This window comes from Arachis stenosperma, chromosome 2 (assembly GCF_014773155.1).
Source record: "Arachis stenosperma cultivar V10309 chromosome 2, arast.V10309.gnm1.PFL2, whole genome shotgun sequence".
Classification (NCBI taxonomy): domain Eukaryota; kingdom Viridiplantae; phylum Streptophyta; class Magnoliopsida; order Fabales; family Fabaceae; genus Arachis; species Arachis stenosperma.
In genome coordinates, this window is record NC_080378.1 from 10,613,805 (window position 1) to 10,631,215 (window position 17,411).

Below are 17,411 nucleotides of genomic sequence, written 5' to 3' on the forward strand. Positions count from 1 at the left end.
ACTATATTCGTGTTTCAACAAATACTAAAATAATTATTATTTGTATGTTGGATCAAATGCTTGTTATTAGAGTGAATACCCAATTTGATCCCTAACAATTATTTTGAAAGGACTATGAAACCCTTGATAAAAAAAAATACCTAACCCGGTTCCTGATTTTTTTTTTTTGGAGTAAACTACCATTTCTATCTACCAAAGTTGAAAATGCTGACATATCTACCCATAAAAAAAGAAAATTACCATTTGTACCCATGAAATATGGGTTCTGCACAGCAAAATTATCCAAATACTAAAAAATTACCTACAATTCCTAAATTATCTTTATCTTCACCACCACTTTTCTAATTTCCAATCCCACCACCACACTCTTCACCCAGCCACCTTTCTAACTCTAATCCTCTTCACTCAAGCCATCCCCCTTTCTCTTTCTAATCTCAAATCCCATTACCACCCCATTCACCCAGTCACTTTTCTAACCCTAACCCTCTTCACCCAGCCACCACCTCCTTTCCCTCCAAAACTCACACATAAAGACATTACACACACCCCCACCCGAGGAAGAAGAAGAGAAGAAGAAGGAGAGGGAAACTACACTGGCAATGTGGGAACTTGCCGCCGCTATCCATCATCATCGCCGTTGTTGAGGGAGCTCGAAGAGGAGATGCGAGCCAAAACCAAGGAAGGGGGAGCTGTCGCCGCCGTCGCGCCTTGCTGCTGCTGGCTCCGTCCCGTCTGTCGCCGCCATTGATTGAGTCCGTAACAACTCGTGAAAGCAGTTTCACTAATGGCCGAAGTCCTTCTTCGCGCACAGTCAGGCCTTCTGCTTGATTGTTTGTTGTGGAAGAAGGCTGGAATCTCTCTCTCCCTAGCCCTAGGATAGAATGTGATCTCTTTCTCTCCACTCCTGGTAGTCGAGTAGCTTATAGCTTATGGGATAAAAGAAAGACAGTCAATTTCTCTTCTCTCCTTTCTTGACTCTGCTGACATTCTGCCTTCATCTTTCTTAGGGTTGAAAGAAGAAAGGAGATGTCCTGGTTCTCTTTTCTATTGTTGTTGCTATTGTTGCTTTATGTGAAGAAGATGATGATGGAGGTATAATGGTGGTGGTGGTGATGGTAGTGATGAAAAAAATGAGGTGGTGGTGCCTTTGAACTCAGAGTTTGGCTCAGGCGAGGACGAGACAGGGAAGGAGAAAAGGAGGGGTGGATGAAGCGGATGATGATAAGGGTAATTTGAGGATTTTATGTGATATTTTAGTGTTTGGATAATTTTGTTATATGGAACTCATGTTTTATGGATACAAATGGTAATTTTCTTTTTTTATGGGTAGATATGTCAACGTTTTCAACTTTCGTGGGTAGAAATGGTAGTTTACTCTTTTTTTTGGGACTGATTAGCCCCTGTGCCAAAAAACAATATTGACTTTTTTTGGCACAGGGGCTAATCAGTCCCATAAAAGTAAAGCTCAAGGGCCGGATTGGGTATTTTTTTTTGTTAAGGGCCTCGTTGTCTCTCGAGATAATTGTCAGAGACCGTTTATGATTTTTTTTTCTTGTTATTACACTACAGCGGGAACAATTTGTTCTGATGGCCGTACTGATGATGATCAGGCCATCGCTATTCAACCTTTTCGAAGGTCAAAACGTCGATAAAAATGCGTGCAAATCATGTATTAGTAATTCTAGACTAATATTACCAACAAAGTGTAACAGCAATAATAAAATAATAATGACGCTCATGCCGTCGATAATTAAATACGTGGTGAAAATAATTAATTTAATATTTTCAACGGTTATTCAATCGATAAATTAGGATGTTGTAAATATACAAATAAAAATAAATATAAAAATGTCATCAAAATTGAAAATACAAAAAAAAAATTCTACTACAAGTACTCATCTAAGATGAAACCATTGCCATCACCACCCCCTAGTGATTTGTCATCTTGCTGATGGGAGCTGGTGGCGGCAACATTGATGACCAAGGATGTGAACGAGGGGGTGGAGGTGAAGGAGGCATGGGTGGCATACTATTGAATGAGTTGTTCGATATCTGCTACATGTAGGAGTACATGTCAGTAACTGTGCCTTTCTATTGGTTGAGATTGGAGAGTTGAGTGTGAACGGTAGATTGGAGGCAGCTGATCTCTCCCTCATACCTCTGATGAGCACACAACTCCTCCTGCTTTGGCTGGTAATGTGCCTCCAGCTCCACATATCTTGTCCTGTGCTACTGCATCTCTTACTCCAAGACCTACGTAGTTCCGTATTGACCAGAGTAACCTCCCTAATGTCCACAGATTCACTAGCAGTGGACTCAAGTACTTAACACCTACCAGTGGACTCTTACAACGGTCTCCTGAGAGGTGCTTGTCGACCCATTACGAATGATCACATTTCCTTTTGTGCATTCTCTTAAATAACAATAAGAAGATAATAAACTAGAACAAAAACAACCTAACTGGGATAATTAATCATTATCATTACAAGAAAATGATGAATACCATCGGAAAAACGAAAAAAATTCGATCCTAAGTTAACTACCATCGGAAATAATTAGACAGTAAAAATTTTGCCGGTAAATATTTACCGTCGGAATTTTTTCATCGGATGGTAATTACCGTTGGATTCTGCGACGGATTACCAACTCGGAAACCAACTGATTACCGGCTAACTTTTCCAATGATATTGTTGGCGCAAAAAAAATATTGTTTCGCGCACTATTACCATCGGATTATTCCTACGGTAAATCCGACGGTAATGCCAATTTTTTTTGAAATAAATGGTCAATTTTAGTTTTAAATTTAAATTTAATTTTCACACAATTAATGGTCAATTTATAAATAATGAAAACCTATTATTTAAAATAAATAATACAATGTTCAAATAAATTAAAAGTCAAGTACATTAATACAATGAAACAATAAAATGAAAAACTAATCACTAAAGATTTAGGTAGTCCTCGTCGTCGTCGTTGTCGTAGGTCTCGTGGCCCTAAGTCAGTGGCGCAAAAGTCGGTAATGTCCATGTGCCACCACGAGAGTTGATGCCAGCGATAACCATAATCATTGAAACAGGAAACAATAATCAGGGAACCAAATCAACCTAAGTCCACTAAACAGTAATCAATTTTCAGAAACTTTTAGCAATAACCATAATCATTGAAACAGGAAACAATAACCAGGCAACCAAATCAACCTAAATCCACTAAACAGGAATCAATTTTCAGGAACTTTCAGCAATAATCATAATCAGAAAATATATAAAACTCAAAGTGATACTTATCTCGTGCCGCTATAAAAAAAATGGTCAACCGTACGATGGGAGGTGGTAGAGGGGCATCAACTGCCTCACTTCCGTGAAAAGACTCCAGGGCCGCAGCTTCCGTCGCTAGAGGAGGCGTTGCCGTGGCAATGGGCTACTGAGCGGGAGGAGGCGGTGGTATCGCCGTAGACGGAGGCATGTAGTTGGAGTTAAGGACTATGATGAACGGTTGATTCACTAAACCCGTGACCCATGACGTCACCGGAGTGGTCAGAGTAAAGGGAGAGAATCCAAAAGTCCCAAGGGTATCGGAAGAAACTTTTCCTCTACCCTGACCACGACTACAACCACGACCAGCAACCTGATCCAAAATACCTCTACCAGTCGGCATGTATGCAAATAGCATACCAATTAACAGAAATTCAGAACAACAAATCAAATAGTTCAACAAATAAAACAAATAATAATTGAACTCATCTGTCAAATACAAAAAAGCTTCCATAACAGAATTGTCTTGCATGTCTATTAGTATCAAAATGTCATGTGTTTTCTTTTTCTATAATAAATTTTAGAATATTTATTGTTATTTGTTGAAGTTTCAAAAGTTTTAATTATCATGAAACAAAAATATTTTTAAATTTTTAATATATATAATACATTAACTTTAACATATGTTAAGTTATTTCAATAACCTAACCAACATTTCTTGCAAGTCACATTCATGAACCATAACCAAATGAAAAAGAAGTTAAGTGAAAGTGACTAAGTGATTTTTTAAACAACACAATAACAAATTCAACCAAATTTTAACAATTGTTTAACACAACAAATAATCTTTTAATATCAACTCACACAAATTCAACATATTCAATACAAAATCTGCAGCATTATCCAATAATTCAATTAATTTTCAATACTTTCAGCAACATAACAAACTAATAATTCTAAAACTAATTTATTCTAACCACCTAAAATTCACTAAAATAAAAAAAATTAACTCTAACTAAAATACCTATCTAAAATTAGAATAATGAAACAACCTAACCAAAACATAAATTGAAGAAGAAAGAGAAACATATTTTAAAGAAACCCGGAATGCAGAACGGCGGAACGGTGGTTGCCGAAGCTAGAGGTAGCGGAAGGGCGATCGCCAAAGGATAGGGAACTCGCCAAAGGCTAGGCAGCGGCAGCACGATGATGGCGGGGGTGACGGACATATCACTGCACGAGGAAAGAGAAGAAGAGGGGAAGAAGGAGAAGAATGAGGGGTCAACAGTGGGTTGACGGCCACAGATATGAGCTATGATGGTGGTGGTCTCGTCGGTGGCAACAGATGGTGGAGACGGGAGACATTGGAGAGAGAGAGAGAGAGAGAGAGAGAGAGAGAGAGAGAGATGGTGGTGATGGATTTGAATAAGGCGGAAGAGGGTTCGTGATTTGAATTTACGCCCCTTTACTATTGGAAAAATTCGACAATTAACCATTGTGGGTCACCAAAACGCAGCGTTTCACTAAATCTAACGATAAACCCGACAGTAAAGGATGCACTAATTTAATTTATTTTTCCTCCAAATATTACCGACGGATTTACCGTCGAAAAATGGAATTCACCGGTAATGACTTTTCGTTACGAAATCGACATCGTTACTGCCGGTAAATCCGCAACTACTTTGTGACGCTAAATCTGACGGTACTCATCGTTTTTCTTGTAGTGTATGTCTGTAAAAAAATAGCAAGTACATGAAATGTCTCCGCTCTCAGCCTCCAAATGTCACAATAAACCTGCAACAAATTGAGTTAGATCCAAACTTAGAGTAAAAAAACAAGAATCATCAAAGCGATCGAAAAAATTTAATTAACCGAAAAAACTAAACCAATTAAGGGTGTGTTAGGTTTACGTTGGGAAAGAGAGAAGCCTGTTTGAGTGTCTTGAATGCTTTATTTTTATGTTTAGCAACTTTTGAAATCTTTGAACACAGAAGTGCTTGTTCAGGTGAAACTAAAAATTGTACATTCTGCGTTCACGTTGATGGTTGCTGGTTACCATTGAAAAATCAGGTGAGAAATTTATTTCTTTTCTACTAACCCTATCCTTCATTTTCTTCTATGAAAAGGATACAAGTAACCATATACTTTCATATTAGTTATGGTAAATTACAAATATAAATCAAATGGAGGCATATATTACATAATTCTACCAAATTTAAAAACGTTACAAGGATATACCAGAAGGACAATTTCATGTAATTCGAATGAGGCTCATTCGAATTACACAAACCAAGAGTAATTCGAAGCAATCAAATTCGAATTACAATCGAATTGGACCAATTCGGTCCAATTCGAATTATGGATGCATGAATTCGAGAAGTAATTCGAATCACCTTAATTCGAACTACACACACGTTTTGTGGTATAATTTGCAATACTTTCCTACCCATTCTTTTATTGAAAAATTAATAATTTAAAAATTTAAAAATATATATATTTATTCCATACATTGAAAAAAAGCTAACAAAATATTTAATTATGAAACTTCTTCAAAATATTATGAGTTATCAATTCGAATTCCATACAATACTCTTCTGCCTATTCTTGATAGCTCATGAATATTTTTTAATAAACTTGTTTAAATTATATCACAAAAAATATTTTATTCTATGCAAAACAATTAAAAAAATGGCTTAAAAGATGTTAACAGTACTATAAAAGTTTGTAATATTCTAGTGACTTAAGTAAATACATGCATGTACTCAAATTTTAAAAAAAATACTCTACATAGTCAATAATAATCTAGAAATTAAAGAAAATATATTTTTATCATGTATTTATCAAAGTGACTAGGACACTACAAATTTTTATAGTACTCCTAACATCTTTTAAGCCAATTTTTAAAATTATTTTAAATGGAATAAAATATATTTTTTAATTATTTTGCATGGAATAAAATATTTTTTTTTAATTTCTAAATTATTATTGACTATGTAGAGTATTTTATTTAAAATTTGAGTACATGCATGTATTTACCTAAGTCACTAGAACATTACAAATTTTTATAGTACTCCTAACATCTTTTAAGCCATTTTTTTTAAATTGTTTTGTATAGAATAAATATTTTTTATGGTATAATTTAAATAATTTATTAAAAAATATTTATGAGCTATCGAAAATGGACAGAAGAATATTGTATGAAATTCGAATTGATAGCTCATAAATATTTTGAAGAAGTCTCATAATTAAATATTTTGTTAGTTTTTTTTAATGCATGGAATAAAATATATATTTTTTAATTTTTTAAATAATTTTTTTAATAAATTATTAATTTTTTAATAAAAGAATGGACAAAAGAGTATTGCAAATTATATCACAGAACGTGTGTGTAGTTGAAATCAAGGTGATTCCAATTATCCCTAGAATTCATGCATGCATAATTCAAATTGGTCCAATTCGATTTATGTTGATAACTTATAATTTGAATTTGATTGATTCGAATTATATGAAATTGTCCTTCTAGTAGATCTTTGTAACATTTTTGAATTTGGTAGAATTGTGTAATATATGCCTCCATTTAGTTTATATCTGTGATTTACCCTATTAGTTCTTTGCGGTTCTTCATTCCAATTTTTTTTTGGGCAAAAAATAAAAATAAGCCTAGGGAAGCTAGAATTTACGTGAATAAGCCAATTTGAAAATTGCTTCATCAATCAACCAAAAGACATTTATATATAATTCGAACTAACTTAGTTCGATTTAAGTTTGTACATAACTCGAACCGATTTGGTTCGAACTCTTATTCTATAGTTCGAACTAAATAAGTTCGAATTACAATTAACAAGTAATTCGAACCAAGGTGGTTCGAATTACCTCCATGCACGTAATCAAACGTAATTCGAACCAAGCAGGTTCGAATTACACTAAATGTATTTCGAACCAAACTGGTTCGAATTATTGAGGACCAGACCTGAATGCTATGTACTGTGCATGGAGTCGTAAATAACAAATATATTTTGTTTCCGGAGTTTTAAATGAAATGTTTGTTGAATGCACACGGGAATAAATAAATCTACAAATTAAATTAAGACATGATGCAAAAATTAAATTACATCAAAACGCAAAGTACAGATGTTTTCATAGTAACTGATAGACAATAAAGCAGTAAGTAACACACACATACATCAACTGATAAAGTAAAGGTGCCTACGAAGTGACACTGATAACAAAATACATAGACGAAGATAGGTTACATACAACACAGCACACAAATCATCTAAATAGGTGCGATCCCGTGAAGCAACGACGTGGAACCCGTGTCCTTTGACCTCTCCGAATAAGCGGCTCCTCATCCTCAATCTCATCCTCCTCGTCCTGCGGGTCTAGCTGTGCAGGCGTCCTAGGCTGGATATGTAACGGTCGGGATGAAGACGGCCTGGCAACTGAATGTGACCCAGCAGTATGTGTCGAAGCTGGGGTATCACCCAAAGCGAAATAGTCAGGAGGAGGCACGGAGGGAGGCTCATTCAGATCGACATGTAACGGTGGCTGTGTCCCCATCGTCTGACCCCGCCTACGGGCAGCCTCATCATCCTGCATGAATGCACTGATATCATCGAGGAAGGGTGATCCACCAAAAATCTGCATCAAGACCAACACCGGCAAGGAAGTCTGAAAACGTGCTGCCCGGACTCACCCATGGCGTACTCTCCTGAAGAGTGTTGTCGTCACCGGGAACACCAACGAAGTAATCTCGGAGCTGCCCCTCCCCAAGTCCAGCCTCACCATGGGCAGAGGGATTTCCAATAGCGTACCCCTCCCCACCAAGCCCGCCATGATGGGGACTAACAACCTCGATTGCAGCCCCTCCCCCACCGGCCACGTCACCAAGATCACCATCGTCGTGCCCCGCTACAGGTGCCCTCCGTCTGCCTCCACGCCCTCGTCCTCGACCACCACCCATACCTGCCTCATCAGCCTCCCCCATAGCCTGCTCTAGCCACCTCCACTCACGCTGGCTCCGTCGTGTCCCGACTCGAGCTCTCCTCTCAACCCGACGCCTATCAAGGACGTTGTCAACTCGATCCATGTCAGGAACTCGCTCAAGACCCCTATGTGATGCCTCCACAGGAATAGGAACGCCCCTCAGATCCCCCAAATAAGTCTTTGGTGACAACAACCTCTTCCCATGCTGACTCCACCAATCTAGGAAGGCGTGCGACGGTCCAGGGTCCGCAACGACATCGAACCGGAGGACGTGGTCCGCATGGCTCTCCCAATGAAGATGCCAATGCTGCAAAGCGGAAGGGAACCAACGTTCACCGCCTCTCCCGTCCTTCAAAATCAGAAAGTCGATGTTCAGGGCGGGACGCGGACGGGGCTGGACACCGCCGAAATTGTGGTAGAACCCTATCTATTTGATGCCACTCTATAACGGCAAAGTATATCAATGACGTGACAGACCACCACACCGCCGTGTGTCGAGGCTCTAACGCCTCAGGATGCACAACCTGTAGTACCTCAAGGGAGCTATACGTCATCCAGATAAACTGCACAAGAATTACAACATTGTCATGCCAACTCTTTTTACCAAAATCACAAAGTCTACTTATTTAAATAAAAGTAACCGGAAGTATACTCACATCCCTGGGCTGTAACATGTCTATCTTCAGTCTCCACATCTGCACTCTAGGACCCTTCTCGCTATAGGAAGGGTTGTAACCTGACCACCTGCATCGCACATGGGTGTTATGTCTAATTAAAAGTATGACAGATTTGTAATATAGTACAAGCGTACATGAACATTAGCTATTTTAACTTGAAATAGAAAAGTCTGAATTGGGTACCTTGATGCCAAAGGCCAGTTGCACGTATCATACCCAGCAGGCCTAAACCTGGGAAAGCGCCAAAAGATCCAGGACTGAAGTAGCTGAAGTGGGCCCGCTAACTTCACCACATGTCTGTTTGCCACTCGGCACATGCACCGGTACAACCATGCCAACGCTGCAGATCCCCAACTGTAGGAACCCATCTCCTCAAGCCTAGCTACGTAGGGAAGCCATCTGATGTGAATGCGGTTGCCGGACTTGTCGGCAAACAGCTGAGTGCCCAACAACATCATGATATAGGCACGTGCAAAGCGCCTCACAGTCTCCTCATCGGCTCCCTCGGGGCACTCTCCAAAAGTCTCCTGGAACCAGGTGCAGTTTACTGCGAACTTCTGAACCTGGCTCGGAGGAGGAATCACTCCAAGCAACTCCTCAAACCACACCCAAGCTGGACGTCCACCCTCGATATATATATATATATATATATATATATGGAAATCTGTAAGGCAACTGTTGACATAACGCCCGTCCACTGCCAACCCAACTGGTACGCCACGTCCTGAAGCGTGATCGTGCACTCTCCGAAGAGCATATGGAAGGTATGCGTTTCAGGACGCCACCGCTCCACGAAGGCACTGACAAGGGGCTTATCTAACCGGAATCATCTATCGTTCAGCCTCGCTAGATGGTATAACCCGGCCATCTGCAAGTACGGCACATACCGGTTATCGAGTCGCCTGCCCTGTTGCCGCCGCATGCTCTTGATGCATCTCTGTGGCTGGGCATTACATGGACCGCATTATTAGAATCACATAGAAAACCAGTAACAAAAATAACTAATAACATAAACTACTTATCGAAACCACTAATAAAACCTACTAAACTTAACCGCCAACAAAACCACGTGCTTAAACCGCTAACATTAACTGAAACCTAATCCACTTACGAAAACCACATGCAAATCCACTATCATAAACCGCACATAAAACCACATGATAAACCACTTCCAATACCACCAAAAGTAATCCGCCAACATAAACCATCAACAAAACCACTAAAAAAAACCACTAACATAAACCACTAACTAAAACCACATATAAAACCTCTAAAATAAACCACTTGCAATACCACTACTATAAACCACTAACATAAACCGCCACTAAAATCACATGCAAAACCACTAACTCAGATAAACTGATCGCAAAAATGTGTTCTATCCACTAACCTCGTCATTGATGACCCCGGCTATATGAACAACTCCGTCCAACCGATACAGCCTTGCCGGATCGTCCTCCATCGGCTGAGTCTTCTGTTTGAGTCTTTGTCGGATCGAATCTGGGTCGTTTTCTCTGAAATTTGGTGGGGTATGAAAATGGAAAAGTGTTTTGAATGAGCTTGATTCGAACTCCTTATATAGCCTAAAACTTAGTAATTCGAACCAGCACCGTTCGAATTAGTTATTGCATCAACTACTGAGTAATTCGAACCAATAAGGTTCGAATTACTTGGGGAAGCGTTCTAATGTGTAATTCGAACCAATCCAGTTCGAATTATAGTCTTCCTAGTTCGAACCAATAAGGTTCGAATTATGTGCATGTGGTCTTCGTTAATAATTCGGGTTAGGTTGGTTCGAATTACATGTAAATCTAGTTCGAACTAAGCTAGTTCGAATTACATAAGAACATGCTTTGGCTGATTGGTGAAACAATTTTCAGTTTGGCTTATTCATGTAACTAGTTTCCTCCATTGGTTTAATTGTGTTTTTTGCCCTTTTTTCCTTCAAAATCTTTTAGATTTGTTTCAATCACTTGCAAGACAAATATATTAATTTTTTAATTATTTTTAGTACTCTCTTTTATATTTTAAATTTTATGTTTTTTTATTGTATTTTTTTATTTATATGATAAATATTTTTTATATTATTTTTTTAGTGTTCTAATATTATATTTTTAAAGTTTATATTACTTCTTAATTCATGAGTTTTTTTTATCATTTACTATATTATTTTTTATATGTATATTTTTTATGAAGTCTTTTATTTTATTTTTATTTAGTTTTGTTCATATAATTTTTATTTATTTTTTTATTCATATGATAAATATTATTGATATAAATTCTTATTTTTATTAATTTTTATAATATTTTCATTATTTTTTGTTAATATAAAATTTTTTATTTTTTATTATATTATATTTATATTGTCTATACAACTTTTTATTTTTTATTTGGTTTTATTCATATGAATTATATTTACCTTTTATTATAATTTTTCTGTTTATATAACATATGTTGTTGGTTTTATAAAATTTTTATTATTTTTTATTTATATAAAATTTTTTTCCTATTTTCTACTGTATTTTATTTTTGTTTTATATGAAATTTTTTATTTTTTATTAGATTTTGTAAAATTTATAAATAAAATCTATTTAAATATCTAATGTAAATTAATAAAATAATATAAAAATTATTTTAAATTATAAAATTTAAATAGTATTTATTTTAATATAATCTATTTTAATATAAAAATTATCAAATATAAATTATATTAATACAAACTTAATTTTTATCAAAATCTAAGTTTGCAAAATTGAAGAAAAACTCGCCATAAATACAAAGGCGGTGCTAGAATCTTAATCGGAGCTTTAACGAGGGAGGAAAACTAGAGATTGTGGGAGGAGGTGAGAGAATGAGAGGGTTAGAGAGAGAATGGATTTTCATAAATGGAGGAGGGAGAGAGGCTACGCCGATTTAAATTTGGACGTGCCTTAAACAGTAAACACTATCCCAAGAGATACTGTTAGCATAACCACCTTTCAAACACCAAACTCCTTTTAAGCTTATGAACAATGGGTGTGTGGCTTACATGTTTTCACAATTGGGTTTCTATGTGGTTATATCACCTTACCTCCCTTAAACCATAGCCGTTTCACCTTCACGAATACACTTCTACCACTTTTTCCCGAGAAAACAGTTGCCCTATTTTCTCTTTAATCAAGTCCTACTTGGCACCAGGTTCAACCATCTGAACACTTTTCCGCCTCTGCTCCGATCCTCAGCATTTCCAGAAACCACATTATGCTTCTCCCTCATATTCTCATTCCCGTTCACTCCACTCTCTCCTTTCCACTCTTCATCCTCTCAGTAGATGAAAATAACGGGATTCCATTAGCAGCTCAGTGTTGATGATGGAGGAAGTAGGCAATAGTGCAATACAAGGTCAAAAGCAGCATAGAAGCAAACAACTTTGTGAGTTGAAGCACAAACCTCCAAATAGAACTGATCCTCCATGTTCGCTTCGATCCAAGGGATGCAAGGTACAAAGTGACTGGTAGCAATTTGATTCAGCTACATATGAAGTAGATCGTCAAGGAGAAGGGGAAGCTAAGGTGCGAGTTTGGAAGTGGTGCGAAGACCACCACCACCGAATCACAAAACCGTGGGATAGGAAGCCTTGGTGGTGATATGATTTAGATCCGGTGTGAAGCCACTCCGACTAAGCAGTCTAACAAGGAGTAGCAACAGTGACACCTCAAATAGGGAGCAGCAGCGAGAAACAGAAACCTCTAATAGAGAGCAGAGACGCTAAATATTTTATTTCATTTCAATTTTATATATTCCAAGCATTTCAATTTTTCCCTTTTGAAAAACAACTTCTGCTAACCAAATATTAGAATACCCTATATAATATAATTAATTTATCTATCCGGTATCGCGCCCATCTGGCTCTAGTTGCAATTTATTTCATTTATGTTCTCTTTTACTAACTACTAGTTATTGCAGAGAGAAAATGTAGAGCAACAAGATCGTGAAGGATGAATGAAGTATGGCTGCTTTTATACCGATACCTGATTTTTTGCAACAACGTTTGATCGACGCAGCAATTGACTTTGTAAAGAATCAATGTGATTACGTGTGGGATTATGAGACAAGATTCGAGGAGCTAAGCAATGCTGCAGAGACTCTCAAGAAAGATAAAACATGGGTGCAGGATAAAGCCGAGGAAGAAGAAGGGCGATATGGAAGAGCAATATATGATTATGTTCATAAGTGGTTGGCCCAGGTGGATGACGTTGTTGCTGAATATGACAAGTTCCAACGAGAACACGATAGCAATGATGGGTATCCCCTTGCTATTCCTAACGTGCAGAAAAGGCATCATCGCAGCAAAATAGCAGAGGAAATGAAAGTCAAGGTTGAAGAAGTGCAAAAGGACAAGCCTGATGGTATATCTCACTGGCAGGGCCCACTTTCCATGGGGTTTGCGCTTCCTACTGTTGACTATGAAGAGCTCCAATCGAGAGTAGAAACTATGAATGAAATCACTAAAGCACTGGAAGACTCGAGTGCCACAATGATCGGTATTCACGGGCTAGCTGGTATGGGGAAGACCACTTTAGTCATAGAAGCCGCTAACAGAGTTCAAAATCGAGAATCTAAAGTATTCGATGTGGTGATTATGGCAAAACTGGGCAAAATTCTAGACATCAGAAAGACCCAAGGGCAGATAGCTGACATGTTGGGGATTACATTACAGGAGGAGAGTGAGTATCGTTAATGCTTAAGTACTTCTTTTTTGAGTGAATGTCCGTTTATTTGTTCGAAGTACAAAGTGCTCCTCTACAATTCGAAAATTTCTAATCAGTCCCAATAATCCAAGTAATTAGTTTAAGCGGCTTTGTAAACGGTGACCTGTCCATGTGTCAGGGTCGCTTAGTCTAGTAACAAGGCCACTTAGACCAATTAATTGGATGGTTAAGGACCGGTTAAAAAATTTCGAATTGTAGAGAGATATTTTGTTTTTTATGTAAATGATCAGCAATTGGAAAGGATATTTACTCTTTTTTTTTTATTATATTTATATTATGTGTATCTGCATAAGTATTGTTATACCTTTAAACTTCTTTAATCTGGGTCGTACTTTTGTATGTAATTCTATTTGTTCAACATAGGTGAGTATGCAAGAGCAATCCGCATAAAAGAGAAATTGAAGAAAGAGAAGAATGCTCTTATAATCCTTGATGACGTGTATGCAAAAATTGACTTGGATATGTTGGGGATTCCATCACAGAGTGCTGATGACAAGCAAAAGAATCTACTTCTCAAAGAAGGAAAATCTTTTGGCAATGTGGATCAAACTAAGGCGGAGACAAACCAAACCGATGGACCCTCTTTTATGAAACAGAATACATTATCAGAGGATGCCAAAACAGAAGACACCTCCATTGGTTCTAGTAAATTGAAAGCAGAAGAAAATTACAAAGGGTGCAAGGTTTTGCTGATTTCTGAGGTGAAACAAGTCTTGAGCCAAATGGATGTGAAACCAAATTACATGTTCCTCGTGAACACCATAAATGTTGATGATGCAAAGAAATTGTTCATGAAAAAAGTTAGAATAGACTACAAAAACTCTGAGCTCGAATATCTAGCAGCTGAAATCGCCAAGAAGTGTTACGGCTTGCCCATGTCAATAGTCACAACTGCAAAGGCATTGAAAAACCAAAACCACTTGGTTTGGCGGGAAACCCTTAAAACGCTTGAAAGGCAGAAGCTGACCGGAACACCCGAGTATTCTACAAAGTTGAGTTACCAACTTCTAGAAAATGAGGAGCTCAAGTTTACCTTCTTGCTTTGCGCTTGTATGGGCCAAGATGCTTTAGTTTCAGACTTGGTGAGACTATGCATTGGTCTTGGTTTTCTTGAAGGCATCTACACAGTAAGGGAAGCAAGAGATAAAGTGCAAATATTGCTTATGAAGCTAAAAGAGTCAGGTTTGTTGTCTAACAGTTATTCAATTAGTCGTTTCGCGATGCAAAATCTTGTTCGTGATGCAGCTTTGTTGACAGCATCAGAGGAGAAACAAATTTTCATGCTGACTAAATGTAAACTGGATGAATGGCCTGATGAGGATAAACTTGAAAAGTACACTGCTATCTTCTTGCGTCAGTGTGATGTCAATACTGCTGAGTTTCCTGGAAACATAAGATGTCCTAAACTAAAAGTCTTTCATTTTGATAATAATCACCATCATTTTAAAATACCAGGAAACTTTTTTCAAGAAATGAAAGAACTTAGAGTGTTAATTTTGATTGGCGTTGATATATCAGAATTGTCTTCATCAATAAAATGCCTTAGAAAACTCAGAAAGCTTTGCTTGGAGCAATGCATTAATTTAGATGATCAGTTGTGCATCAATATTGGGGAGCTAAAGAATTTGAGAATTCTTAGCTTTTCAGGATCTGATATTAAAAGCTTGCCAGTTGCATTAATGCAATTATCTAAGCTACAAATTCTTGACATAAGTAATTGCTCCAAACTAGAAGCCATTCCACCTGGTTTAATCTCAAACCTGACTAGTTTGGAGGAATTGTACATGAGCAACATCTCCACTGAATGGGAGAGTCATGACAATGCTAGTCTTTCAGAGTTAGGGAATCTGAATCTATCAAATATTGACTTACAAATCCCAAGCGTTGACCGTTTGCCAAAGGATTTGTTTTTCAATAATTTGCATAGTTATAAGATTGTCATTGGCTCTTCAAACAGACATTTAGAGCCAGAATTGAACGTGCCAGAGAAGTATGAATTGTTGAGGTATTTGGCGATACGGGAAAAAGATGGTGCCTTTGACATTCATTCTCAAAAGGGGATCAAAATGTTGTTTGAAAGAGTTGAAAACTTGTTGCTGGAAGAACTCAATGGTGTCCAAGATATTTTCTTTGAGCTGAATTTGAATGGATTTCCATTTCTTAAACAGCTATCTATTGTGAGTAATTCTAGCATTTTATCTCTGATCAACCCCAAGGAGAGGAAGCATCCTGAGAAAGCTTTTCCCAAATTAGAGTCTTTGTACCTCTACAAGCTCAAGAACATGGTGCAAATATGCTCTTGTAAATCACTTTCAGAATCCTCCTTTTGCAAACTAAAAGCCGTCAAGGTTAAGCTCTGTGATGGATTGAAGAATGTCTTCTTTGCTTCTATGGCCAAGCTTCTGGTTGCTCTTGAGACAATTGAAGTTTCAGAATGTAACTCTCTAGAAGGGGTTTTCTTTGCGGAAGCAGAAGATGCTGACACATCTAAGCCACTTGAGTTCCAAATGTTACGCTCTTTAACATTACAATCCTTGCCAAAGTTTCTTGGATTCTATCTCACTTCATCTGCAGTGGAGGAAAAAGTATTATTCAATGAAAAGGTGAGTTAGAAACTACTTTCTACTGTATAAACTATAAATTAATATTTTCTTTTGCATTTTAAAAGATTAGTTTTCTTTCATATATAATTTTAGAATCATTGTTAGATATATACTAAAATCAATTACCAAAATTAGTCACTAATATAATATATATTGAAATACAAAATATACATAAAAAATGAGTTAAATCATATATGTATATGTATTTATATGAGAAAAACTCAAAAAAATTACTTTTAGCCCACACTTTAAAACATTGCTGGCTAATTGCTAGCTAAAAATAATAAATTCTGCTAGTTTTTTAACATTTTTTATGAATAAATGCATGATGATTGATTTTAGTGTACACGTTTATTTCAAAATATCTCTTTGATTTTTGGATCGAAATAAGTATTTTGTGTGTGTTGCTTCATAGGTTAAATTTTCCAGATTGGAGAAAATCGAGTTGTTGTCGATCCAAATCCACCAAATATGGATCGGCCAAAAGCCACCTTTTGCAGAATTGGTACACTTGGAAGTGAAGGGTTGTGGGAATTTGGAATTTTTATTATCATTATCTATGGCTAGAAATATGGTGAAACTACAAAGCCTTTCTATCACGGAATGTGACAAGATGAAACTCATTTTTTCAAAAGAGCAAGGTAGTACTGATGTTAAAAAGAAGGTACGTATAAGTTGATTGATGGTATAACACTATTACCTTAAATAATAACTCATTTTTATCCACTGAACACACATATGCACAAGAATGGCTTTTCCTTCCTGTAACACATACTAATTTTATTTAATTTTTATCCAATTATACTAGGTTTATACCAAAATCAGTCACCAATATAAAATACACATAAAATACAAAATACATATTAAAAATAACTTAACATATACATGTATTTATATATAAATATACCGACAAATGATTTGGTATACACTTAACATTTTTAATTTTGATATGTAATATTGTATAATATGATTGTTTATATAATTTTGGAGTAGAAAAATTGAATTCCATGAAAATATTAAAATAAATTTTATTTGAATGATAAAAAATGACAAAATATATGATTTAACAGATTATTTTATTTTAAAATTGTCAAATTAAAATAAGTGTAACAGTAGACAAATTAAAATGCTAGCAATTTACGG

General features: G+C 36.6%; 1 protein-coding gene across 2 annotated transcripts in view; it reads left to right on the forward strand.

The window, feature by feature from the left end:
• LOC130960509 (uncharacterized) overlaps positions 1–17,411 on the forward strand; it is a 32,927-nt gene that overhangs the window by 2,643 nt on the left and 12,873 nt on the right. The window contains exons 3-6 of one of the 2 annotated variants that reach the window (XM_057885923.1): positions 5,257–5,321; positions 12,860–13,620; positions 14,029–16,268; positions 16,684–16,932. In XM_057885923.1, the coding sequence (XP_057741906.1) occupies positions 12,903–13,620; positions 14,029–16,268; positions 16,684–16,932 (3,207 nt within the window). In that variant the 5' untranslated portion in view covers positions 5,257–5,321; positions 12,860–12,902. The remainder of the gene's footprint in view (positions 1–5,256; positions 5,322–12,859; positions 13,621–14,028; positions 16,269–16,683; positions 16,933–17,411) is intronic. The other variant, XM_057885922.1, reaches the window with a different exon arrangement.